The sequence below is a fragment of the Corapipo altera genome, unplaced genomic scaffold (assembly GCF_003945725.1).
Source record: "Corapipo altera isolate COAL_440 unplaced genomic scaffold, ASM394572v1 1, whole genome shotgun sequence".
In the NCBI taxonomy this organism is placed as follows: Eukaryota; Metazoa; Chordata; class Aves; order Passeriformes; family Pipridae; genus Corapipo; species Corapipo altera.
The window spans coordinates 37794019-37821721 of record NW_020884873.1 but is presented as its reverse complement, the minus strand read 5'-3'; the positions used below and the strand labels follow the sequence as shown (position 1 = coordinate 37821721).

The following is a 27703-nucleotide window of genomic DNA, read 5'->3' as shown; positions in this document are numbered from 1 at the left end:
ACTCCGAAAAGGAAGCGAGGTCTTTGTTAGTTAAGACTATTAAATTTTCTTTGATCAGTTTGTCCAGTTGCCTTTTGAGCCAACACACCTTTTACCAGACATAGTGCTTCATATTACTAATGTGGCAAGTGCCTCATCTTCATACTTGGGTGGGCCAGCTGGGAGTTTATTTACCACCCACTGACCAAAAGGCAAATAAAGCTGCTTCTGTTTCTCCTGGTCACATAGAGGCCTAGCCTCTTCCTTTCTCTTGCCTTGTACCTGCTCCTCTTACAGCTCTGGTTCTATATAGCATTTTGCATTAAAATTATCTCTGAAATCCTAGTTCAGCACTTCTTCAAATGTCCTTCTTTCAATTGCAAAATTGCTGTATCACAGATTTCTCCATGGGGATGTGTTGGCAGGATAGTTAAAAGCCAAACCACTAGATCTTCTTTTCAGCTTGAACTTTCAGGACAATAGGAGGTCTTCAAATTATTTTCAGTTTAGATAAAAATTAATGGAACAACATAATTTGAGCAGTTTCATTATAGTAGCTCATGCTGAGAAAGTAACAACAGATAGAACTGTTAAATCACCACTTAACTACTTCAGCATTTTAAAAGGACAGAAGAACTTTTTGAAGGGGCTTATTACTGAAAGCACGAAAACCTCAAGTGATGAACACACTTGAATACTGCTGTGGAGCCCTCTGTGCTGCTTCCATAAGGCAACAGGAAAGTAGCTGTTTCTAACATGGTGATTTTTCTCCAATAGCAGGAATTCTCTTTCTCCTCACCTCCTTTTTTATACCTTGCAATCACTTTCTAGTTCCATAGGAACTGCCTTTTGCACATTCTGATGTTAGAATATAGATCTTTGTTAAAGACACCATGAAATGATTCAGACAACACCAAACTAAAGCATCAATCTTTATTTATAAAGCAAATTACAAAACAGATATAGTAAACTTAGTTCATTTTAGCATCTGAAGGTGGTTCGCACTGAATACACAGACACTGTAAATCAAGAGTTTCCTTTATCAATCTGTTTATCTGAGCAATAGAGCAATTATGACCTTGATTAGTTTAACCTTTGATAGGAGTGTTTTAAAAGATCAAAATCTCATGACCTTGCGACATAAACATTTAAAAAATAATTACCTGTTGTATTAATTGTTTAATAGCTTGTGAGTTAACTGCAAGCAGCTGCATTGCTTTTGGGCTTTCTGAAGTCCAACAACAATTTGAATGGAAACTTTCAATTATTTAATGACCAGAGACACTTAAAGGAATAACACCAATTAATGCCCACATTTTATGCTGGCTCTGAACATTCATTAAAAGTAATGGAGGCAACTATGCAGGAGTAAACTTGATAGATTTTAGGAAAAGATCAGATGCTTCTTATTGCTCTGTCAGGAAAAGAAGCCTGGAGAGGCAGCCGGCAGCGCAAGACTTCATACGATTCTCTTTTTGGGGAAAGGTGAAGGGGAAACATGCTCAGGACATGACTCTGCTGGTTGGTCAGGGGTTTGTACACCCCCACAGAATATTTTCAAGTAAAATAACTTAGAATGTCTGGTTTGGGCTGAACTCTAAAGCAGCTCATCATAAAGGCCATTGCATAATCACTTAACCAGCTCTCATCATCCTCCAGATTAAGTTTTCCACCTTCTATTCTCATCTACCTAGGGCAGGATTAGGAAAAGAAACCCAAACAAAACCCCCCCACAACATGCACATAACTGTATTGTGTCAAACTGATCATTACTTAAAACATTTAGTATTAAAAAGTTGAACTTCTGTACTGGCTAAAGAAAGCATAAAGATGCACTCTTGCTATGGCTGGCACATGGGCAGGAATACTAAATTCTAACAAAAAAACTCTCTAGCAGTAATTTTTAACTGCTTCAAGCAAAGGTTTTCCTTAAAACTAAACCAAACAAAAAAAACCAAAGTGAATTAGGTGTGCTGCAAAGATTCAGAGTTCAACTAAAAATACATTTAATTACAGTGTACAATGAGCTGCACACCATAACCATATTTAAAAAACAATTACACTTCCCTGACATGTAGTACATAGCAGAAACACTTCAAAGACCAGGTCCTTACCCTAGAGGGAGAAGGCAAGAGGCAGGAAAAGAACACAGTGGCTAAGGGCAAGCAGGAGATTAGCTGAGTATCTACTGAATTGGATTGATGTAGTGTGTAAGATTATTGAAAACAGCTGAAATGTCAAATTTCTACTGCATATAAAAAAAACCACAGTAAAACCAACTACTGCAATCTTCACATTATATAGTGCAATCTCAGATGTCAATAACAAGCTAGTATCTCCAAACAAAATAATAGATAAAACAAATTTTATCAGGAACTAGTAGTGTCAAAGAATTATTTCCCTAAAAAACTAGGTTAAAAACTGTCTTCCACCAGCTAAACACATGATTCAGCTCTATAACGTGTATATCCAGCAGCTATGATAATACACAGTGAACCAAGACTGTCAACTCCCATGTAGCTTTAAAAAACCCCAAACTGGCAAAACTCAAAAACCACAGAGCTCACATACAAGACATTAAAATGCAAGTCCTCACTGGAGAATATAATCTATCACTAGTATTTGCCTCATCACACAATTTTAAATATTTAAGGTCATCCAATACTTGATTTCCACATCTAATTCTCCCTTAGTCCACTTATTAAAATAATCTATTTTTCCTCTTCCTATTAAACACATTACTTACAGTTCAATCAAGTTTAGACTATTCTGGCTGATTTTAGTACTTTGGAGAAGGGAAGCAGGGAGGGAAAAAACCAGACAAAATCCTAACCAGGTGCTTGCTGCCAGCAGTTATTCAAGACCTAGTTGGATTTTAGTTACTAATAAAGTTCAAACAGTTAGGAAAAGACATTTTCTGTTAATACGGCAAACACAGTAATATCTCAATGATAACTCACCATTATGAAGTGACTCTATTTCAATTTTTACTGAATTTACACATTTTTAGATCTGAGTGCACAGATAATTAGATACTTTAGGCATATTGCTTTGAAAGCAGCTTCATAATTAACTGAGTATACTAACTCATGCACTTTTAATCACCTTTTACTTGGTCATTCAGTACCTAATATGTAAGGCTTCGGAGTGATACATAAGACTGGAAAAGCTAGTGGTTTTTATGTTAAATTTCCTTAAAAGACAATTCCATGAAATTAGTTATAAATTTGAGATGACCAAGTGTTTGTGTAGGAAAATATCCAGCTATTCCTGAATACTTACATTAATTTAATGATAACTAATTTTTATCTTTTCCATTACAAAAAAAAAAAAAAGGAACAAAACCAAACCAAACAACAACAAAACCCAACAATGCATCCTGTCAAAATCAGAGGAAAACCTTCTACTGTACTACTGTCCATAAGTGCTACAAGGAAAAATAAAGATTTAACTGGGACAATGCTATGTCATCTTTATCTCTTCTCACATGGAAAGTCTTACATGTTTCAATAGGCTGTGCATAAGAATATGGCTGCAACTTGCCCACAGAACACATGGGTTTCATAGTATTATGTCTATAAAGTTTACGATCACATGTACAACTATTAAATAATGGATTCTAAATTAAAATAAAGGGGTACTAGCTTAGTCTTACTTTTCTAGCTTTAAAATAATTAGCTCTTCTACATGACATAAAACATGGTCAACAAATATAATCATGTAACAATATAAAAAGTGTTGAGGTCAGAAAAGAGAAGAGTAAAAAGAGCCTTTTTCCCCACTAGAATCTATGAATGGAATGATTTCAGTTCATTACCAAAAGCCAGAAATTAGTTTCCTACTGTAATAGTTTAACAAATATAGACAACAGTTTCTAATCACTAGGTGTTTCAGTCTCTGCTGGACCTCTGATCAGTCTTCGTATTCCCCTCTTCCCCGCAGGACCTTTTGGTTTAGCAAAACTCTGTTTGTAAGCATGTTGTTTTGGATGAACCTCTTCATAAAGAAAGTCAGCAGTTAACTCATCACCATTATCAATTTCAATCTGGCAGGAAAAAAAACCAACATTTATCATATTCATATTAAAGTCAAACTTAAAAAATATTTTGAAAATTTGCTGAAACTAAATACTATATTAAAACCATATGTGCAATAATGTTCAAAGTCTTAGCATGGAAAGTTCTCCAACTTATGCATAATGCCCTGAGAAATCTTGGATAGTTTTTCTGAGAATCCCCTTGATTCTTACCAATATTAAGTGTGACTTAATTATTTTCCTGAAATATAAGCACAACTACACAGTACATCTGCCAAGAAGAAACTGGTTTTGTCTCAAGCTTTAGAACAAGTGCATCTGTTAACACTAACCAGGAGAACACATTCCATGTAAAACTAGTGCTTGTTTACTTGTTTTAAGTATTTACACATTTTAAGAATTAAAATTTTTCACCATAACATGCTTTAAACACTAATTGTAAAAGCAATGTGCACACATATCGTTGTCTCTTGAGAAAGAGGGGGAGGAGTATAAACAAGCTTATATTATTAGCTGGCTACTGCCACTCAGCAAGTATTCAAGGCGGGGAAAAGGTAAAATAAGTTTAATGAACAAAATGGAGGAGTGGGTGTTTTAATTTTCAAAATTTAGACATATGAACCCGAACAGAAAGAAAACAGTGTTCTCAAGCCAAACTCCACTGTTCTGAAATGCAAGAATTTAAAATTCAGAGAAATGCTTTGGCCCTACTCTGCTGAGCATTCAACACTTCATGCCCTGCCAACTGTAACACTTGACAGACTTGCCAGCCACAGTTTTGCTGTTACAAGTACATGCCTCAGAAATTTCTGTCTACAGGAATTTTCAGGAGTCACATGGTGTGTTTATTTTGTTGTAGAAAGAAAATTTCTGAGAAATAATTAAATATAAAAACACATAGCAATAATCTACGTAATTGATGTCATCTCAGTAAAAATGGTTAATATTAACTCTGCTATTTTTTTAGATAAACATCATCTCCACAGAAACCAAGCTCTTGCACAAATGTTAAGAAAATAACTGTAAGTCACAACTGGACCATTTCTATGGTCTCTGCTCTGGAGGTGAGAAGCAACTTTTTGCATAACAGTACAATCCATACAGTGTGAAAAGATCAGCTTACTTGAAAATCCTTGTTTGCCTCATCAAGGACTCCTAAAATAGCAGTTCTAATTTCCAGAACTGCAGCTTGAAATTATTTTGAAAATCCTTACATAACCTTGGCTTTAAGGGAATTTAGTTTTCAACAACAGCAATATGTTGTGCTCCAAAATATGACTCGGCTTTGAGTAAGAAATCATGTTAGTTCTCCAAAGTACACTCAAACACTTCCTTGATGCACAAGGATGTATTTGTTAAAGATCTGAAAGTGCAGAAATTACGAAACAGAGAAAAACTTCCATGACTTAACTCTGTATCTGGAGCTTCATCAACAATTATTCCCTGTTCAGGATAAGCTTTAATAGTTACAGAACATTTTTCGTTGTTTAGAGAAGGTGGTGACAGAGACAATTACAGTTTTACACAAAGAAGTGAAGAGAGGGATGGAGAAAATACCTATACGCCCCAATGCACTTACCTTTCTAATTATCTGCATCCACAACTGTGTTTCTACAATTTCTAACAGTGGACTTTTGCAACTAGAGTAGAGCATTCGTTCTCGTATGCTACAGGTATACCCTGGCATAGAGTAGATGAAAACTGCAGGGAAACAAACAAACAAACCACAAATCAAACCATAACTACACTCCATCAAAGCTTTATCATAAAATCATTTACAGCAGAGAGGCATTGGAAATCAGCTATGCAGTCTGAAAGGGAAAAATGTAACACCATTCTGGATCTTTTTTGCTTCAGCAAGTGTTTAATTTCAAATGGGGGATTTGAGAATGGCCAGTATCTATGTTTTGACATTTATGGGTGTTCATAATCCAAAGGGATAGCTCATTACTTTCCAAACATAAGGACTCCCCTTCACAAGACACTTTCACAACCAAATGACTCTGAAATTTATGATCATGCTGACAGATTACTTCTATGACACATCTTTCTCTCTGTCTCAAAATTCCTAAAGTATTTGAAACAAGCCAATGAAGTTTCATATTGAGAAATTTTCTCATACTTATGGATTCCAAATAGTCTCCTTCATGTGTGTGCTTATACAGGAAAAAGTGGTAACGCGCAGCATCCTTTGGAACTCTTTTTGGCAAGTCCTTAAGTTCAGTATCAAGTGTGTTGGCCAAAATAATAGTTTCATTTTTCATATCAATTTGCTGTTAACAAAGCAAACATGAATATAGTTAATAGGCAGAAAGCAAACCAGAGAACATAACAGGATTAAAAAAATTTTATTTAATCTAATAAGAGTAATTTATCAGTGTACTACAGCAACACATGTTTAGCGTGCAGGTAATTTATTTTATACTCATTATTAAAAACTAGTTAAAATATTTTATACTTGCCAGCTGTACATAATTGAGTTTCTTATTTTTCAATTTCTCCAAAGCCTGAATAGCTTCTTTAGCAATGGGGAATGCTACTCCTTGCAATGTTTGATGCTTGGTGTCTACACCAACGTCTGCCTGTACCTGGAACACAAGTTAACTGAGATGTTAACAGAAACCTTTGCAAGCATTCGTTTGGTTTCATACAATGACTGGCAATGCATTGCATATGGTTACACACAGAGTTAGCAGTAGCTATTCCAAGAGTAAACTACCTCAAAAAAATCATCCCTATATACAAGAGATTTTCATTTTTTAATTTACAGGTCATGTTTGTTTGATAACCTGAGAAGTTTCATATCTCTGAAATGGCTCTGCTTAGCAGAGCAATAAAATCATCAGAGGGAAAACTGGTTCAAGTGTCAGTGAAGAAGCCCTAAGTTAAATTCTGGTATAAAGATACAATAATCCAGGAGGAAAAATCTTGATTTTCATATGCTGTTTTATACTTTTGAACTGACAATATTGCTTATAAACTTTGTTGTATAGTTAAGAATTTTAGATCAAAACATAGATTTGATTTCTAGGAAGTCAAAATTTTTGGAGGAACAGAGAAATTATATCTTATGAGACAAAATGATCTTTTTGAAAGAAAAGAACAACTATTCCCCCTCCTGCTTCAACACACTCCCCCAAAAAGCCTATACCAAACCCAAAGCAAACAAAATAAACAAACAAAATCTTCATTTCTTAAGGATTAGACCTTCTAGAAGGTCTAACACAAAGAAAAATTCAGCACAAGCTAAACAAGTTTTCATAATCCAGTTACATTAGGCACAAATTATTTGAGAGAAAAGGACAGTTATTTTAAAGCCATTTTTCAAGAATTTATGTTTATCTTAATATTCATGTAGTTTCTCTTAAAATGAGCTCTGGCCTCCAATATTCTCCAGTCTTAATTTATTGTCTAAGTACTAGCTTTTGAATATATTAACTTTCTTTTATAATTTCACAAATACATTAAACATTGATTATGAAGGAGCAAAAGTCAGAAAAGTGTACCAGATAGAAAGTGTGGGTCTTAGATCTATCAACTACATCTATCAACTTATTCAGCTTTAATTAAAAAGAGATGCTAATGAAATATGAAACAAAATGATAAGAAAAATAAAAAACAAAGGTACTTGTGGCAACATTAGATTATACTCCAGATTTTGAAGAACTTGTCAGCAACAAGGAAAGAGGAAAAGAAAGCAGGTGGAGAGCTTACTTTTGTATAAAGATTGATGAATTTATGAATTAGATTATAGAAAAAAATATTTTCAAAATATATCTGCATAAACCCCTGATCAGTAAACGTAAAATTGGCATCACAAAAATAATAAACTGTAATAAAATACCATACTATAGAAACCACATTAAAACACAAGTACAAAAAAAAAAATGCTCCAAACTTAAAAATGAACTGTGAAGTGTGAGAGACAGGCAAGGGAAGAGAGTAACCCAATATAACTCCAGATACAAGAAAACAAACAAAACCTACTTGTCTATACTGCAACATATTTCAGATCTTTAAAGCAAAACAAAACCACCTGAGTCGATTATGTATATTTAAATTCACACCATAAGCTTTAGTTAGTGATGGCTGCTGAGTGGTGGATAAAATGCCAGATGAAATTTCCTGTGAATAAATATAAAGTAATGTACGCAGGAGGAAAAAAACCCTCTCTTCTACCTCTATGGTAATGGTGTTGAGCTAGCTACTACCAGACAGGAGCCAGACCTTGCAGGTCATTCAGAATATCTTTGAAAATAACCCCAAGCAAAACAAAAAACAACCCCGAACACTCCCAACCCACAAATGAAATGTTACGAATTGTTAGAAAAAGAGAACAGAACACATCATTACGCACTGTAGATATCAGTAACATGCCTGCATCTTGAATACCACATGCAGTTCTGGCTTCCCCATCCCTCCATCTCATAAATTATATAGCAGAACTGGAAAAACTGCAGAGAAAAGCAAAAGGATCAGAAGTATGGAGTGCCTTCTTGAGGAGGAGGAACTACCTAGATTAGGACTCTTCAGCCTGGAAGAGATAACTGATAAGGAATACGACAGAGGTCCATGGATATAGAATCATAGGACAGTTTGGGTTGAAGGGACCTTTAAAGGTGATCTAGTCCAACACCCCAGCAGTGAGCAGCAACATCTTCAAATAAACCAGATTGCTCTGAGCCCTCTCCAGCCTGACCTTGAATTTTCCAAGGATGGGGCATCTACCACCTCTCTGGACAACCTGAGCTAGTGCCCCATCACACTCATTGTAAAAAAATTCTTGCTTATATCTAATCTGAACCTGCCCTCTTTTAGTTTAAAACCACTAGCCCTTGTTCAATTGCAACAGGCCCTGCCAAAAAATCTGTGCCCTTTTTTATAAGCCCCCTTTAAGTGCTCTGTAAGATTTCCTTGGAGCCTTCTCTTCTCCAGGCTGAATGACCACAACTCTCTCAGCCTTTTGTCACAGGAGAGGTGGTCCAGCCTTCTAATCATTTTTGTGGCCCACTCCAACAGGTTCACATCTTTACTGTGCTGAGGACCCCAGAGCTGGATGCAGTGTTCTAGGTGGGATCTCACCAGAGCAGACTAGTGGGGGACGCTCACCTCCCTTGACCTGCTGATCACACTACTTTTGGTGCAGCACAGGATACAGTTGGCTTTCTGGGATACAGCTAGCTTTATCTAAGGAGAGGAGGAAACTGAGGATTGACTTAAAGATTTTTCTTTGCCTTCCCCACACAATCTGTAGGGTTAACAGAATAAATTAGTAGATAGCAACCAGTGGTTCTTTATTTACATAGTACTCTGTCAAGCTGTAGAATATGCTGCCATAGGATCTGCAGCCAACAAAAACTTTATGTGGATTTTGAAAAATGACAAGTCTAGATGATGGATGAAAAACCCATTAAGAACAATTATATAGTAACACGTCATCTTTTGTGCAGGAATATCCCTCCCTGCAAATGTTGAGGCAAAAAAGAGTATTTAAGGTAATTATCATGGCCTTCTTGCCCTGCTCTTACATGCTTCCTAGATTTCTGCTGTTGTTCACTCAAGGACTTGACAACAGACTAGGTGATCCTTTGATCTGACCCAGTAAAATATTTCTTAGGGTAATTATGAAAGAATATACATATGGAAAACTTTTTAAAATCAGAAAGTTTTTAGTTTTCTAAGTCCAATTACAGGCTTTGTAATGGTGGAAACAATAAAGAGAAAAATAACGTAAATTAATCTATTGTGAGACATTTCAAACAAAGCCAAAATGGCAGGAATCTTTATGTGTTTATCAGTTTATGGGTCTCTGAAAAGCACAGCTATTGCTGTTAAAGTTTCATAATAACACATGAAGTTTTAGTGTGGATGAATCAGCTGTTAACCACATTGTATGTAGTGCATAAGAGATAATACTAATACCAGAGGTGATCACCAATCCCACAGAAGTTTTACATTCATTAATTTTATTTTTTAAAAGTTGATCAAGTAAAATGCAGTGTTTGATGATGGTGAATGCATTTCTACATTGAATTAATTAAAACCAGAAATGAAAAATAACAAAAGACACTACTGGGAAAAAAAGTCAATGAACAACAAAGCTTCAGCAAAAGCACAGTAGAGTGAAAACATAAGAGAAGATACACAGCTGAATTTAACATGATGGTTTCCTGGTATCCAGCTGCAGAAATAAATTATACTTCAAATGCATGTACCACAGCTGTAAAATACAAGTTTCAAAAACAAACAAGGTCAGCACATGACCTATTTTAATATGAACAGAAACAGTGATCAAGTGAAGGAAAAATGTGAGAAAAAGAATCCTTTGAAACTTTTCAGTCACTAGCTAGCTGGCAATCATCAAATTATTTGGTTAAAAGCACCTGTTAGAGGTTTTTCTAAAAAGTGTTCATAGCGTAAGCAAATCAGTCTCTTAAAAAGACTTGGATTGGATTTCTATTTTATTTTTATTGAAATTCACTTCCTCTCAGTCTTAAAGATAAGTGCACTGGTGCTGGAAGCTAGGTATCTCTCCTCTAGGAATAAGGTTGCTGAAATACTCCTGGCAATCATTCACTGCAGTAGTTGCTATTTTGTGTTTTCTCTACAATTTCTGCCACCATGGGAAATGTACGTGGACAATCACAGAATGGCTGAGGTTGGAAGACCTCGCTGGAGGTTATCTTGTCCAACCACCCTGCTCAATCAGGGCCACCTACAGCCAGATGCCCAAACAGCTTTTGAGTATCTCCAAGATGGAGATTCCATAACCTTCCAGAGCAACCCATGCCAGTACTCTGTCACCCTTCCCAAGGAAGCACATCCAGTGATATTAAAAGCCAATGCTGCAACAATTAAGCTCTGCAGTTGCCAAGCCTCTGATTCAGACATGAGCCCTTTCAAACTCAGCAAGATCATGCCACTCCAACTCGAGCCATCATCATCCTGCAGTTTCAACTCCTTGAGAAATAAATTTATATTCTCATCCACTCACACTTCCTAAAACTTTCCATTTTCTGCTCTGCCTTTTTTTACCCTAGAAAGACATTTTCCTACAACACATTTGGAACTCTGCACCCTGTTTCCCACCCATGCTTGAAGATGTTCTAGGTACCTCATTAATCTTAATTTGTCGAAGTTCCTCTTCTGCTGCAGTCAAGGGTGCAGGGGAGGATTGTGATATCAAATATTTTTTATATCCATTCAGTGAAACATCATCCTGAAAGCACAATATCAATGTTGAACATTTTTTTAATAATAGATAAATAGTTTTCTTCAAAGATTTTCCACGCAGCAGTACAAAAAGCAGTTATTGTCCACACATTTATGATCATTTTATTTGAACAGAATACAAGTGTAGGTGCATTTGCAAATTCAGCTCATCCACAACAGAGTCCTCTGAGCTGTTCTTGTTTTACCATGGGTAGCATTTCCACAATCAGTCCTTAATTACCTTGCTAATTAAAAAATGAGCATTAATGAAGACTGTGTTCATGAAGTTCTTCAGCCATCTTGGACAAAACCTCACAGAATTGCCACAGTTCTAATAAATAATTAAAAAAAACTATTGTCTTATAAAATTTACATGCTCAAACTGGTAGCTTATTGCTAGTTTTCTACCTATGAAATGGGAGACAGAAATGCTACCTTAAGTCAGGGAGTAAGCACCTGATACTGAAAATAATTTAAGACGTGACATCACAGGAGCCTTTATTTCTGATAATCACTTTTATTATTACTCAGTGATGGTTGTGTCCCTCTACAAAGGGGTTGATACCCCAGGCAAATGCTGTTTTGTTTTTATTATTAAGGTGGCCACTCAGAAAAGGGCAGGACTTCATGCAATCATAGGAATGTGATTTTATACTGAAGTTCTGAGAAGAGAAAGCTCCTTCTTAGCGCTTCCCCTTCTGAAAGAGACAGACTTTCCCAAATACAATTTCCAGTGCCAATATTCCATCATGCCTTGTTTCAGAAGCCCAGAGGGTATTGAGGTTAATACATGTGAATTAGCAGGTGGTACCATAACCAGGTTCCACTGGGATTAAGGACCTGGTTGCAACTAAACTATCCTTATGTTTAACAAAATAAAGACAAAGTAACATGCTGGATGGTGACGATCAAGATTCTGAGTGAACTTAAGCGACCTGAATACTTTGAAGCAGCTGTGATTTTCACGTGGATGTACATTAAAGGCCAGCTACAATTAAGAAGCTTATAAAGCACTGAAACAAAAAATGCAGAGATATATAAGCTGCAACATAATGAGCTGGGAAAAAGTGAGCTGCATCAAAGCCATCCTCTATGTGCCCTGGGCCTATTTTGAAATAACAGTAAGACAAATGTAATGCTCCTTTCGTACAACTGAGATTGAAACTCAGACTTGTAGGGATAGACACAGATTCTACATACTGCATGAAGTGCTAATGGTTTGGTGCAAGCGGTGGTGAGAGATTAGTTGACTGAACAAGCAAGAAAAAAAAATAACATGACCTCTACCAGTAAACCCTCTTAGCAACTTGGTTATCTACTTCCCTAGAATACAGCCTCTCCAGAGAGGTTTATTTGCATGTTTGTTAGGCTAATGAAGCCTCCATTACAGGTTAATGCTAAATATAACAAACTACTCAGTGAGCAGCAGAATTATTAGCCTCATGTCCACCACAACAGCCCATCTCTCTTTCACAGGCTTTTTCCCACTACAATATCCTCTATTCTTCCCCAAACCTCCAACTCCTTCCATTCCTTCAGCACCAGCTGCCTGTCAATAGTGGCAGTGCTTTGGTTCAGATTTTTTCAGATGAACTGATTAACAGTTCAGACAGAAAATAACTGATGCAGTCTTTGCTGAAAGAGGAACTGAGTAATTATAATTTGAATCTCTATGTAATCTCAGTTCTTATGAAAACTATGGGAATTCTTTATATCTGAGAATTCTAACTTGTATTTCTTTTAAAACTGGTAGTGGATTAAGTCAGAACTGTCTGACATCTGCTTGACAAACAGGCAGACATCACAACCATGTAAAACCTGTTTCTCACAGAAACTAAAGTAATAGCCCCATATTTCCCTACATGCACAGCACTTGCAGCCTTTGGAACATCCCTTAGACACTTGTTAGATTTCATATATGCACCTTCCAATTATCTTACCATAAGTGAACAATCAACTATCAGTATTTTCATTGAACAAATCAGTAGCTACTAAAAGTCTGTTTCCCGAAGTCAAGACGGCAGCCTTGCATGTGAGGTACATTCTATGGCCAAATCCTAAAGAACCGACAACTTCATAGCCTTAGTTTAAGAGAAAAACATTTGTTTTCAGGTGTTAGCTTACAGATCACTGTTCTAGCCCATCCAGAGCCACATCCAGAGTGGCTTGTGTATACAACTGGCCTGGAAGTTAGTGTTACAGCTTTTAGAGGACTCACATACATGCAGTGAGATTAAGAGATGTGCCTATTACGTTTAGATTATTTAGTTTTCATAACTTAACTATTTGAAGCAAGGGCTTCTTAGCCTGAAGATACTAACTATACTTAGTAACTTGTCCAAATGAGATCAAATACACTTGAACATTGTAATAATACACACAGCTTTTAAGTCTTTTTTTCCTTAATCAAAAAAGAGCAGAAACACCCTAAATTCATACCAGTAACATCAGCTAGTATATTTAGTATTTAAAGTCAATGTCCTGACTTTAAAAAGAAAAACATACCTGTACCGTTCCAAATACTTCATCCTTAATGTGACCACCTCCAAATTCTTTCTTAAGTGTTGCTCGGGTTGCTGCATATAACATTTTTTGACGAACCTAGCATATAATAAAACAGTGGGGGGTTGATTTGGGTACTTTTTTGCTCTTTGGTGTACAAAGAGAATCCAACATGTTGGTGTACCATGTCCATTAACTAGTATCTTTCTTGAACAAGTATTTTAAATGTTGGAATTGCACTATAATCTTGTAGAGCTCTGGATCATGATACTGACACGTGCTATTAAATTCACCAGGTCATGATACTATGTATTATTATCACAGTAATTGCAAAACTGAATTGTAGCTTTAGTAAGAGTATGAGTTTTTTTTAAAGTGGAAAAAAGGTCAACATCATCTTTACTAATTTTAAACGGGAAACCCCACAACTGTATAGATCTTTTGTCACTGGTCTGTGTACTAATGGATACAACAGACAGCAAAAGAGCAGACTGGAAATAACTCATTATTATTTTTGATTTGATAGTGACTCCAGATACTGATGGTTCAACTACAGAGTGGAAAAGTTATATTTGCTGCCTATCAAATTGTGTCTAACATAGTCACTTATTCCTCTCTCAACAGTCTCATCTTCCCACTTTATTTAACCATCATGACATCCGCTCCATAATACTTCACCTTTTCCACAATCTTCTCTACACACTTCAACTTTCAGTGTCTTACTATTTCCTAACTACCAGTGAAAGCAGTATGAATATTGGAATAGTTTTACTTTCTGTCTTCCCTTATCTCACATTTCCAGAACCTGTACACAGTATCTTAGTTTCTCCTATAAAACCTTAACTCTAAGGAATTCCTCTCAGTTCCCTCCTATGCTCTCAAACTACTGATTAAGAAGCAGTGTATTCTGTGGCAAGCCAAACAGAATAAACAGCTTGAGCTCACACTATAATCCTTCTCTCTACGATAACACCCATTATGATTTCTGTCCTATATCTTTTCACAAATTTTTATGAAATACTGACAGTAAGACAGACAAACAGGGCAAAAAAATTGTACTTAGTGCTCTAGTCAGGCTAAAAAAACATTGGATCAGCTGCACTCCATCTAGACCTACTGATTTGCTCTTCAATCAGATTCAAGAAACATTTTTCCAGTTTTCTTGTGGGAATGTAGGGGGAAGGTTGGGGAATGCTTCATTCCTTAAATCCTTTTGCTTCATATCTAGGATTCAGATCAAATGGCACTGTTGAAAAATCATCAACAACATGAAGCCTCTGATGCCCGTTACTTACAGGAGAGTGATCAGGTGACCATGCAATGAAGATCCATTCATATCCTTGAGCATTCTGAGAATCTAATCTGTATAATATATAACATGGTTGCTTGTCTTCAAGAAGGGGAAGGACAAAGCAATCGTAATCCTTTTCCCATGATCCAACCGGCCGTCTAGAGGATCCCACAACAAGCTGCTCTACAACCAATATAAAGCTACAGGTTAGCAACAATACAGTTAATATTGTTTTTCAAAATTAACAATTAAAATAAGCAGTTAATTGGACACTTTCGTAATTATGTCCACAAGAATGGGAGTCAAGAACAGTCAACATGAAAGCAACTGTATATTCAAACTCTAACTCACTTTAACCAAAATACAAACAGTTGAAAAGTAATGTGCTGATTGTCACCAAGTTCTTTGATCTGAAGTGATACTACTGATGTTAATTTTTTTAGCAGCACATACGCAGAAGGGAAATAAGAACTGTCTTCTGCCAGTTTATTTTTTAAATTGAAATGCCTAAGTACAAATGAGAGTAACCTTTCAAATTTTATAATTATAATTATTGATGCTCATGCTATAAAATATTAGTGTTTGCACCCATTGTAAGAAGTCAATAACTCAGTTATACAGTGAAAAGAGCCTGGAATGAATATGCTTGCATTAATCACTTTAACTTGACTATGTAAGTAGATAAACCTCTTTCTAATACAGCTTCATAGCTATGGTCTTTAAATGACTGAAGTTGTTTATCATGTGTAATTGGCTTAAGTCTGTATAGAATACTTCAAATGGTATTTAATTATGTGAACAGCTGTAGCAATAAGATTCTTCTCCTATTTATGCATCATATCTCAGCTTCCAAAGGAAAGTATTAGTATACTGTCTATTAAAACATTTATCAGCTTCCCAATAAGTACTAGCCCCTACAACTGAAATAGAAATACCTTCTTTAAATGGGATCCTACAACAGTTTGAGGACCATCATAGTAGTTAGTACACAAGTTATCTTTTCAGAGTCTAGGACTTAATTTCTAAAACTTCAGACAAAAGTGAAACAGTATACAAGTGCCTCTACAGCAAAATTTCAAACAAAGGACCCTTCCACAGTAACTCATAGAACACGAACAGCTCAGGGTAAGGATGTCTAGCCTTTCCCTAAATTAGATGCAAAGTATTTGAAGTTGTACACCTAAACCAGAGTATTCAGAATGTACTCACCAATTCTGAACTCTAGGTGGATTTATACCCACCTGGATTTAAGACACAATCAGTGGAACTCTACTGCCCTCCAGCAAACCTCCTCTCTTATTAACTCAGATTAGCAGAACTCTTATTTGCCTGTTATCTGTTGACTAAGGGCAAGGACTAAGGACTATAATCTGTTGCTGAAAGCTCCTACAGACAGATGAGGAAACTGTCCTTCTTCCAGCATTCTGGGAGTTTTACAGGTTTCTTTTTGAACTACAGAAAATAGTATCAAAGACTAGATTTTGCTTCTATATAGAGATGAAATTGATATATATATAAAAATATATGTACATGTATGCATACACACAGAAATGAAAAAAATAGGGAAAGTTTTCCATTTGTGTCTTATTTCTAGGCTTCATTTCATATTATAAAGTTGCATATATACAAAAGCATATAGTTTTCCTTGCTTAATGGGAAAGAAAAATTCAATGGTATGTCAACATTTACTACCTTATGCTACTGAGACTTTACCACTGAGTCCTGCCTATAATATTACCACTGCCACTTCCTTAAGGAAAGCTATATTAAGATGTCAGAAGACTTCCTAAGTAAAGTAAACCTAAAGAAGGTAACAGTAGGTTATTTGCCTAACAATAAAAGTATGTATATGTATATACATACATGTACCTTTCTCCAGCTAACAGCTATTTCAGTGTACTGTAAATGAATGAAGTCAAGAACAAAAATCTTCAAGGTGGACAAATTACACACTTGAAAAGATGGACTAAACCATCTCATACAAACGTCTTATACAACCAATCTGCATTTCTATTAAAGAAAAAAGTAATTATATATTCTATCTTTCAATGTTTGCAGCCTTGATCCCCTGCCAAGAAGTTCAAAGATCAAACTCAAGTTCTGACAGAAATTATGTAATTTTCTATTTATACATACATGTGAGTTTTAATTTTGAAAATGTATGTAAAGTTACAGATTTTTAAAGATATTTTCCATGTAGTCAGATTACTACTTAAATATCTGCTTTAATAGGACTTTCTACATGCAGCTGATCCCAGCATAAAAGGCAGATAAAATTTACAGTTCATCTAAGGTGACTAGCTATTGTGTAAGACTAGCTTTCTGTCTCATGAAAGCAACCAGAGTGCTAAAACACCACACAGGTGTAGAAATTTTCTTTCCCTCTACTCTTTCTTTACTAAGAGATAAAAGTAAGCCCATTTATATTATCCATATGATAAATGGAACTAAGCAGTTATTGGTAAAATATGGGAGAAAAATTCAAATGCAAAAATACAGTAGCATTGTAGTAAAAAGCTTGGCATCACTAAAACTTAAATTTTAACTTCTGCATAGGAAAGACCTTAGTAACATTAAGTTTGGCAAAGTTTCGTTTTTGAAACAATTGTACATGTAGGTCATTAAAACAACTAGGAAAATATCTAAAAGAATCAGGGAAAAAAGATTAAAATTTTACTAACCATTATCAATGACTATTTTTAAAAGCCTATATTGTCCATTTCTTGCACCAACAAAGATGTCTTTAACACTTCCACTAGCTGAAAAAGAGAAAATAAAAGTAATCAAATTAACACATTTCACTTCCCTTGGACAAAGAACATTCATGAGGATAAGAACAACACTGGAAAAACATACAACTGGCCCTTTGCTAGAAAGTTGGACTGAAAAAGGAACACAGGAGTGATGCTCCTCCTATTCTGCATACTGCTCCAGCCACCAGCATGCCACAGAAAGATGAAAGGCAACATTACGAAACAGCTCTGCTTTCTAGCATACCATATGATTTTCAACATTGATGGTATGTCATCTTTAATTTTCACAATCTCAGGTTTCAGAGTTAACACAGCAACACAATAAAAATATGATGCCTTTCAAATTACGATAGCTTCGTGAAGTCTGGAGGCTTAGTACAAACTTTCAGACAGAAACTTTACGCCTGCCAGGAAAACGTTAGAGTTTGTCTCTCAAAAGTGATGATCTTTCCTGAGTACACCTTTCTGAAGAGTACCAGTGAAAGCTTCCACTCATTGCTCATCTTTCATACCACCTTATTTCCTTGTGTGTTTGATGACATTGTTCAAGCTCCAACCTATTGCAACGGGATAGGTTTATAATGAATTTACAAGGAAGTAACTAAAATATTTTTGAATGTCTGTAAATCACATAGACAAAACACCATAAACGTAACAGACTCGCTTTCTGAAGCACACTGCAGAACTGTGCTTGAGTTGCATGAAGATCATTCTTATCTCAACTGCTCTGCTATATAATCCGAGTGCAAATCAGTTTAATTATACCATGGGCAGGATTTATTGAAGAACATTTATTGCAAGATGGTCCTTTAAGTAATATCACAGCATAGATCATTGTACCAGCAAAACAAACATCAAACCAGGAAACATACAAAATGGATTATTTATAGTCAGGTTGAACAGGTGGTATCCAGCAACATTACTGCCCATACTCAAAAGATTTTACATTTATGTCCATCCAAATGATGCCAGGCCCATTCTGAGAGTCCAAAATGGCATGGGAGGGAAATATTATGTTAAGCAAACTGAACTGCATCGGGTTACCAGTTCAATCCCAGTTTCATCCCAGTTAGTATCTCCCCACTAACCAGTGCAGACCCTCCCAGTAATCTGCTGCCAGCTTTTCTAATCATCTCTGCTGGTCCTCACCATTCCATTGAGCAAGCAAACATTGCACCACTTTCTAGACCTTTTGGTTCCCCTAGGACTTTTTTTTGTCCTCTTCTTGTCTATTATCTCTTTGTTCCTTATTCTCTCATTTCAACTCTGCACACCAAAACAAGACCAAAATACAGCAGTCCCTACACCAATTTCAGAACTGTGACAGCTCCTCAAAAAAACATTCTGAGACACCTCTGAAACCATCTTACTATCAAAATTATCTATGAGTTTTTCCTCATAAAGGCTTTTAAATTCATAACAGAATAGTATTTTCTACTTAAACTTTTTGCGTAGCAGAGGCCTACAGAATTAAATTTTGGATTTATTTCACAAATATTTTACAGGGAATATTATTTTAAAATTATTTAGAAGATTGTGAACATATTCTGTTGTATTTTCCCACAGCTTAACGCATTCTGTGACTTCCTACACTATTTATCTGCACTGGTCTGTTTGAAAGTCCAGTCCTTTTAGCAACTGCCTGGTACATATCACTGTGCCCATGACTTCATTTCTGTTTCCAGAAAAGAGCAGCCCATGCTGCCAAATCTTGTAATTGTTTATGAGTGACAGTAGCCTGTTTGTAGCTAAAGCCAGCAATGGCACAAATAGAGCTATTCCTCTTCCAAATTGCAGAAGCTTTGCTGCAAACAGGACTCCTGATTAGTGCCTGCTGAGGCAGGATCCATGCAGGAAAGCTGCAGAGTTCTCCACAACTCTCCTCAGAGGACAAATGATTCTCAAAGACATGAAGGGGAGCAGCAGAAGAAGAGGGAATGAAGAGCCACTAACGCTTTTCTCTGGACTGGAAAAACAATTCCAGATCCACCTCTAGCCTGAAAAGGGCTGACAAACTTAAAACAGGCAGCTGCAAAAAAGACCAAAGATTGGCATGCAGAGGAAGGAAAAGAAGAAAAGCAAAAGGGTGCAAACTACATACAGCCAATGGACAAAAAAGGGCATAGACGAACAACTAAGAGCTGTCGTGGCTGGGACAAAAGTCACCTTCAACAATAAATATGGGAGAGCAGGCAAAGTACATGGTACTAGTCACTGAACACACAGATTGCAGAAATCGAGACAGTAAAACCCGACCCCTCCATAATCCCAGTATAATCCCTGCTTAGCAATTCTGTGATTCGGGGGACCTGCTAATACTGTGAAACAATACGCTGTCGTCTTCTACTTGCTCTTCGCTTACTCCAAGGCCTGGAAACACGGGGAGAAAACGTTCTCACGCACTTTTCCCCTTGGTGGCCTCCAGAGATGGGCTTTTTAGTGGACTCTCCTGCTCCAGGGTTCCTGTTTCTCCTCGGGGCTCCCGGAGGGACCCGGCAGCGATCCCCGGTATTTCCCTCGCTGTCCAATCCATCCCAAACCCGCGGCGGCGACCCCGAGCAGGCGGCAGCCCCCGGCTCGGCACACACCCCTCCGCGGCAGGAAAACCTGCACCGGGGGAAGTTACCTGAGCCTAGGGTGGCCCTCCCCGCCATTCATGGGGCTCTGCAGGGAACACTTTCCAAGGGGGAAGACAGGGGCAGTTCGCCATGCGGATAAACCCTGAGGGCTTCGCCTGACTGGGGACGGAGCTCTGGGCTCGACCCCGAGGGGCGGCGGCCGCCGGGGCCGAAACCAGCAGCAGTTCCCCCCGCCCGCTCCCCCCCTCCCCATTCCATCCCGCGGCAAAAATGACGGACTCCCCCGGCAGCAAACAAAGGGCGCAGCAGTGGGAAAAACCGCACCGGGAACGGCCCGTTAACCGCCCGCCGCGGCCGCCTCCCCCCGCGCCGCGCCCCGACCCGCGGGGAAAGGCGCTCCGCCCGCCTCCCGCCTGGCTGGCGGGGGACAGGAGAGACGGGGGCCGGCTGTCAAGAGGAGCAGCGAGCACCGCGGAGCGGAGGCGGCGGAGAGAGCCGCGCGGGTACCTTGTATGCCGGTCTGGTGGGACATGTCGCACCGCCGCTCCGGGACACCGCACCCGCCGCCGCCTCCCGCCCGCCCGGCACAGCCCGGCCCGGCCCGGCCGAGCGCACGTGACGCTCCACCGCCACTCAGCGGCCGGGAGAGAGCGCGGCGCCTTCCGGGCCCCGCCGGCCCGGGCCGGCACGGGGGCTGCGGGCGGAGGGCACCGCGCTGGCGGCCCTGCCCGGCCCTGCCGCGGGGACCGCCCCTGCCTCGCCGCCCCGTGCCCGCTCCTCCTGCCAGCTCCTCTCGGTGCTTCAGAACGGGGATGGGGCACAGCCCTCCCTTCTCCTGCTGCCTTTCCTCTGCCTTTCCTCTCCTGTCGCCCTCTTCATCTGCTGTCCCAGAGCCTGCGGGACACGGGCATCTCCGGCGCTGCGCCTGTGGTCATCCTGCCTGGCAGGAGGGGACATGTGCCCCTCCCCGCCCGGGCTGACCGAAGTACTAAGAAATAACTTAGGTGAATTTAGTTAATCTGTAGGAGTCTGCGGTGGAGACCTCTTGCTCTTGGTTGGAGCAGCAGGGAAGGAGGCATCAGGTGTGACAGCAGGCTGCCTGTGTGTACTGTAAATTTCATATTGAACAGTCCCTGACAAAGAGCCCACAAGTCAGGGCACAGAGCCCAGACCCACGGCTCACTCGGATCAAGCCCTTGCCCCTGACAAGGCAGTCTTTCTCTGTTAATTTTGCAGTATTTGGTACATGGTGGCACTGCATCAGCAGAAACAGTGGAGATTTCTTCTACTTCACTGTGGATCTGGCGGGTGAGCCACTCATCTCCCTAGGCAGGGCATGGATCCAGGCAGAGAAAGGGTACATCTGCTTCTCAGGGCCCTATCCACACAGCCAAAAGCTTTTAAGCCTTTTCAACCTGTTTGCCTCAGCTTTTTCTTTTAAAGTTTTCTGTGAAGCAGAGTCCTGCCTCATGATTTTAAGCATGCTCTGAATGCAGGTTTGCTTTTGCTAGCTCTTTCCCAGGCACATCTGTCTACAGGTTGAGAAGCACCATCCTCTTAACAACAAAAAGATGGGTACTATATCTCCTTTAAAAATCGCTTTAGTGCCATGTAGTCAGCATTTTTAATCTGTGCTGTGGTCTGAATTAGACTCCACAGGAGAAATGTGCATGCTGTAGGCACTTAATGCTGATGATTCCTTCAGATTCCTGGGAGTTAGCAGGTTTTATGGGGTGCTATTCAACCTGAGAACCTAAGTACTGTAAGAGGGTATACCAAATATCCAGCCCAATGGACCAATCAAGAATTGAACAGTAAGGCAAACACATGGTAATCCTTCCCTGGTTCACCTTCCCAGCTTCCAGCGTGCTGCAGCTCAGGAATTTCTGAAGTCAGCTGTGTTGGTAAATGTGAGTGCCTGCACTTTGTCAGATCCCCAGTTTAAAGAACATGAGGGATTTAGTGTCCTATTTGGGAAATGTAAAACAGCACTCTTACTATTACACGAACTGTGCCGTGTAATGCTAGTCCAGCAAATGCAAAGTCGGTATGAAGACACGTCATCAGCTAATGAGCTGGGACTAACAGCAGTTGGGGAAAAACACGAAGCTGCAGTTTATCTTTCTTCTAGCAAAAAGGTTGAAAGAAACAGGGAAAAGACTTAATGTGAAACCAAGAAATGAGAGACAGGTGGTGCCTACCACCTCAGAGATCAGCTCTAGTTCCTCTATTGTAAGCCTCCAGTACCACATGAAAGCAAGCCTTGGAGAAGAGTTTTTTCAACAGGAAAGGAGTACTAGAGATCCAACCAGAGAGGCAACCAAAGATGCGGTTCTATCACAATTACTTTAAATCACTTGACCCCACGCCTGCCCCAGATTCTGAGTTCTTAGTTCCTCCCTCTTTTGGTGTTAGTGCTTGTAAATGATAGAGTTACCTGAAAATTTACAAGGGAAAAAGAAGTTTTCCTTGATAGACAGATGTCCTGAAAAGATAGATCAGTTCCTTGTTCCAGTTAGTCATGTGCTCCCAGGAGCACTACTAGATGTTCATACGGACTGGGGAATGAGGTACTGGAAAGTAGTGTCAGGGAAGGGGACCTAGGAGTCCTGTCAATGGCAAGTTGAACATGAGTCAACAGTGCCCTGGCAGCTAGGAGGGCCAAGCGTGTCCTGGAGGGCATCAGGCAAAGCATCACCAGCAGGTCGAGGGAGGGGATTGTCCCGCTCTGCTCTGCAGTGGGACAGCCTTATCTTGAATATTGTGTGCAGTTTTGGGCACTGCAATATAAGAAGATATTAAGGTATTAGAGAGTGTCCAAAGGAGGGCAATGAAGATGGTGAAGGGCCTTGAGGGGAAGCTGTATGAAGAGTGGCTGAGGTCACTTGGTCTGTTCAGCCTGGAGGAGTCTGAGGGGAGACCTCATTGCAGTCTGCAACTTCCTCATAAGAGGAAGAGGACGAGCACTGTGGTGACCAGTGACAGGACCTGAGGGAAGGGCCTGAAGTTGTGTCAGGGGAGGTTTAGGTTGGATATTAGAAAAAGGTTCTTCATCTGGAGGGTTGTTGGGCACTGGAACAGGCTCCCCAGGGAAGTGGTCACAGCACCAAGCCTGACAGAGTTCAAGAAGCAATGCTCTCAGGTACATAGTTTGATTCCTGAGGATGGTCCTGTGCAAGGCTAGGAGTTGGACTTGATGATCCTTGTGGGTCCCTTCCAACTCAGCATATTATGTGATTTTATTGTCACAATGATGTGTAGCTAAAACTGTGGAAGTGTTCTTTCAATGGAAATCCATGCTTGGACTGGAAATATCAGTGGTATGAGACTATATCATCTGTCCCCATATTCAGATCACCTTGATTATCTGAGGTCATATCACAACAATTCCTGTCAATCTGAGAGCTTTAAAGTGCAGAAGTGGGATCTTAACATCAGTTTTATATGAATCAAAGCTGGTACACATTGGCATTTTGTAGCACCTCTTTGGCATAAAGACAAATGGAAAGTCTAAAGTATTTTCTTTAAAATTTTATTATCATAAATATTTTCTTATAGTACAGTGTTTGATGTTTGACAAAGAAAACATGTTGCGTGGAAACTAGCACAATCAAGTAAGGATTTTATGTCTAATGAAGATTTCTAAACTTCTGAATTTTAGTGTCCTTTAGAGTCTTTCTAAAATGTTTTTGATCATTAAACTCCTATTCAAATCATAAAGAGTGTCAGGACAAAAATAGGGAGGTTTATTTGTTAGCATATGTATTAAGTAACTTTTTCTTTTTATTGATTATATTTTATTCCCTGTATTTGAATTCTTTTTTTCCAGTAGATAGAAGATTTTTGTATCTAATTAAGGCTGTGATTGTTTTGGTAGAGACAGCATACTGTAGTTTCCCAGATTTTAAAAAAAGATTTTTTTAACTGAATAATAAATGACATTTTAAAAAAGGAAAGACTTTTAATAGACTTTGATGCAATATTTTCTGTGTGACATCTGGGTCTTGTTTTCAGTGTCTTTATTGTCTTTCCCTATACATTTACTTCTTCATTGATTTAACAATTCTCTGTTCACTTATGCTTGTTTATTAAATGCTGTGGTTATAATCTCTGTGGAATCATCAGTTCATTCCGTTCATAGTTTCCTAATGTTGTGTGAGCATTTTCTCCTGTTGTAATGTTGCCAGGAAGACCTGTCCCAGGTTTGACTATAATTGTCCACCTGACAATGAAAATGCGTGTATTTTTTTTACATACAATTCCTATTACTGCTTTCTGTGCCTATCTTGAGGTGACACTTAAAACATTAAACTCATTTCCAACAGCAGAGGAGTGAAAACCTTCTTTGTACTGGGCAATATTATAATTTCATTTTCTTGCTGTGGAGCTCCGTTGCCTGTAGACGTCTATCCTGACACTCTTCAAAACTTCAGCTTAGATTATCTTTTCCCCCATCAGCATGTTCTTCAAAAGTAACCATATTTTAAGATAATTAAAGTATTAGAGAGTCCATCAGTAAGATGAACTTTCTTCCAAATAGACTAAAAATTAATATCGACTACTTCCTTCAGAAATATGTGAAAACTTCACTTCTTTAACTCTGCTTCTAGTAATCTCCATTCCAATGCAATCATAGGTAGGTAAACACAGAAATTAGAAACCATACCACTCCTAGACTCAGATTTGCTTATAACTTTGAGAGTATGTGGAATGTGTGCCTAGCAAATGGGCTGTGATTTCTGAGCATGCCATTGTTATCTTTTTGTAAGCCTCAGTATATGTAGGTCTAATCAACCAACACTCTATGTTCAAATCAAATAATAAGGTATTACTTTGTGATGATCAGAGCTAATGGATAGTATGGTATTAAGAATTATTGCTCTAAGAACTCATTGCTCTCTTGCCATTAGAGCAAGTGTTTTTCAGTACAGTGTGGACAGCTCTTACTTTATGTTATCAGTAAGTTTTTACAGTAGGAATATATCTCTTAATTTCTTTATGCTCTGAGGCATTTCTGTTCATTTCTCATAAATGAGCAAATAAATCATTTAACTCCTGTATCTTACTATCCAAAATCTGAGGGGCTTTTCTTTCTGGCTGCTTAAACAGCTGACATAGTAAGCAATTTCTGTGGGTGGCCAGGAACATGCTAGAGGGACGACTGTTTTAAATTGAATTGCAGTATAGTAGATAGCCAAGAGTGAGATACTGGGGCTCTCCTAGCCATTGCCACTGATGAAAACAGATTTGCAGCAATAGGTTTTGTGATCCTAAAAGTTATAGAAAATTGATTTTTGTCATGTTTTGGGTATGCTTTGCTAATAAGATGCAAATATCCTGTGAAATAAACTGAACAAAGCACAATTGGTGGGACTTCCCATGTTTCTTATATCTTTCTGTTCTGGTAAGAACTGTATTTCCAGACATTATTAAGGAGTTGATTCTGAAAATTTTTTTAAAATATCTGTGTCCATTTCTAGTCCTTATATGCTGATCTGGTAAATCTGTAGATAGACACTAGACACAGCATCTCTGCATCCTCTATGCACATCATAATGGACAATATCACAGTCAAATTGTTTCGTGCTCTCAGTGATTTTTAAATTACAAAATTTCTCAAATGTTTCTAGTTCTTTCTTGTACTTTCCCTAGTAATAGTGATTAACTAACATGTGAATACCACTGCAAAATCACTGTGCAAAATGATTTGTGATCCAGTCATCCTTTCTGCCGCTCTTCAGGTTTTTTGTTCTGCCTCCATGGTGTATTATTTGAATGTATTTCTGAAATGCATTAAACAGTAAGATTGGTATCTGTAGAGTTCTCTATTCTGCCATTTCTCTTCAGTGGGAAAAATCGTTTTCATTATTTAAAACCTATGTGTGCTTGTTAGTTATTGATGACGTGTTCCAAGAAGTTTCCTTGTGTAAAGCACACAACAGCTTTTTAGGAATCTTCTTGCATGAGGTTCAAAGCGATTCTCAGGTGACAGAAAGGAAGAAAAACTTTGTTAAAGACGTGGACAGGTCCCTCAGGCCTTTTTAAAGAGATTTATAAGTCACAATTGAAATTTTAAGCTATCAGGACCAAGCTAGTGCATGTATGCCTTCTTCCCAGACCATCTTATGTTTGACTAAAAATACCAGGATTTTAAATTAGACTGGAATTTAGGGGAAGACTGCACAGAAAACAGGAGCAGGACATGATGTACTCCAGTAGGGAAAGTGGCAAGGTATGTTACACTGCTGTAGCTCACATTGAAGATGATAACAAAGCAGTAACTGAAGCCACATTACAGTTTTCATTCAACAGGAATGAAGCCAGTCTTTTGCCACCAAAAAGAAGCTTCACTTAAATAACACATATTAAAAATTGATACCTTGTGTTGGAAAAAACTCCAAGACAAACATGAAGTGCTGTTTGTATTCGTGTAAAACTTTTCTCTGGATCTCAATCTAGAAAATTTTTTCTAATATCCATTTATTTTTTAAGAGACTGAGTATGTCTGATGTCTTCCAGCAGCCTCTTCTTGTGTGTTTACATGTCAGTTAGGACTACTCTACCTTCCACTCCACTGGATTTGCTCTTTCTTGTTGACAAAGAAAATGTCCTTGTGACTGTTTCAGTTCCATTTGGATGATCATACTGACAGCACAGCACATGGTGACTGTAGAAGAACCCCTTTTGGAAAGCTAGTGAATCCTGGCAGAGAGCCACCAAACACAATAGTGTCTAGATTTAGTGTAGATCTTATCTGTCAAGATTGTTAATTACGTCCTGCAGGAGTGGCTTGTCTGGCCAGTAGTCATGTCTAAACATAGAGTATTATTAGAAGTTTGCGTGATCTAATGAGCTGGTAGGTAGCTTTGAGTACTGTGGAAAGTAGTAATTTTCTCAAAGATTTCTTCTCTCAAATGTTCCTGTTATTACAAACATTTAAAAAATAATACCAAAGCAGAAGTTTTATCCCAAAAGGGTTCCATGAGGCCAGTTAGAGATTTTATTAATAATTGTTTGTAGAAAGCATTCTGAGATGTGGTAGAATAAAATTCTAACATAGACCCTTACTCTGCAGTGCTTACTATTTAAACAGAAATGTGGAAGGAAGTTAGGAGGAAGATTTGTAGTGAAAGCTGAGTAGTTGCATTTTTCCCCTCTAGCATTTAAGACTGCTCTGTTAATGCTCAGCTTCTTGCACTTAATTCCCAGCAGAATAAGACCATCAAAGATATATGCTATGTCTCAGCTTAAGCGGAGGTCTCCAGTACTTCATTTTAGTTCCAAAAGTTTCTACAGCGCACTCAGTGCTCTTAGAAATGGAAGGAGATTCAATAAACAAACAAAGGACATT

The 27703-nt window shown here is 38.4% G+C and overlaps 1 protein-coding gene across 2 annotated transcripts; it reads right to left on the bottom strand.

Moving 5' to 3' along the window:
* Positions 1-898: 898 nt before the first annotated feature.
* TWF1 (twinfilin actin binding protein 1) lies at positions 899-20963 on the bottom strand. 2 transcript variants are annotated; one of them, XM_027657392.1, is made up of 9 exons: positions 20860-20963; positions 17702-17779; positions 15025-15203; positions 13733-13828; positions 11130-11234; positions 6478-6603; positions 6138-6288; positions 5595-5716; positions 899-4024 (listed from the first exon to the last, which is right to left on the bottom strand). In XM_027657392.1, the coding sequence occupies exons 1-9, from the start codon at positions 20882-20884 to the stop codon at positions 3854-3856; spliced, it is 1053 nt and encodes a 350-aa protein (XP_027513193.1). In that variant the 5' UTR covers positions 20885-20963; the 3' UTR covers positions 899-3853. The 2 variants fall into 2 exon arrangements, with proteins under 2 accessions (XP_027513193.1, XP_027513184.1); XM_027657383.1 differs by lacking the exon at positions 20860-20963 and adding an exon at positions 20400-20546.
* Between the last annotated feature and the right edge of the window lie 6740 nt (positions 20964-27703).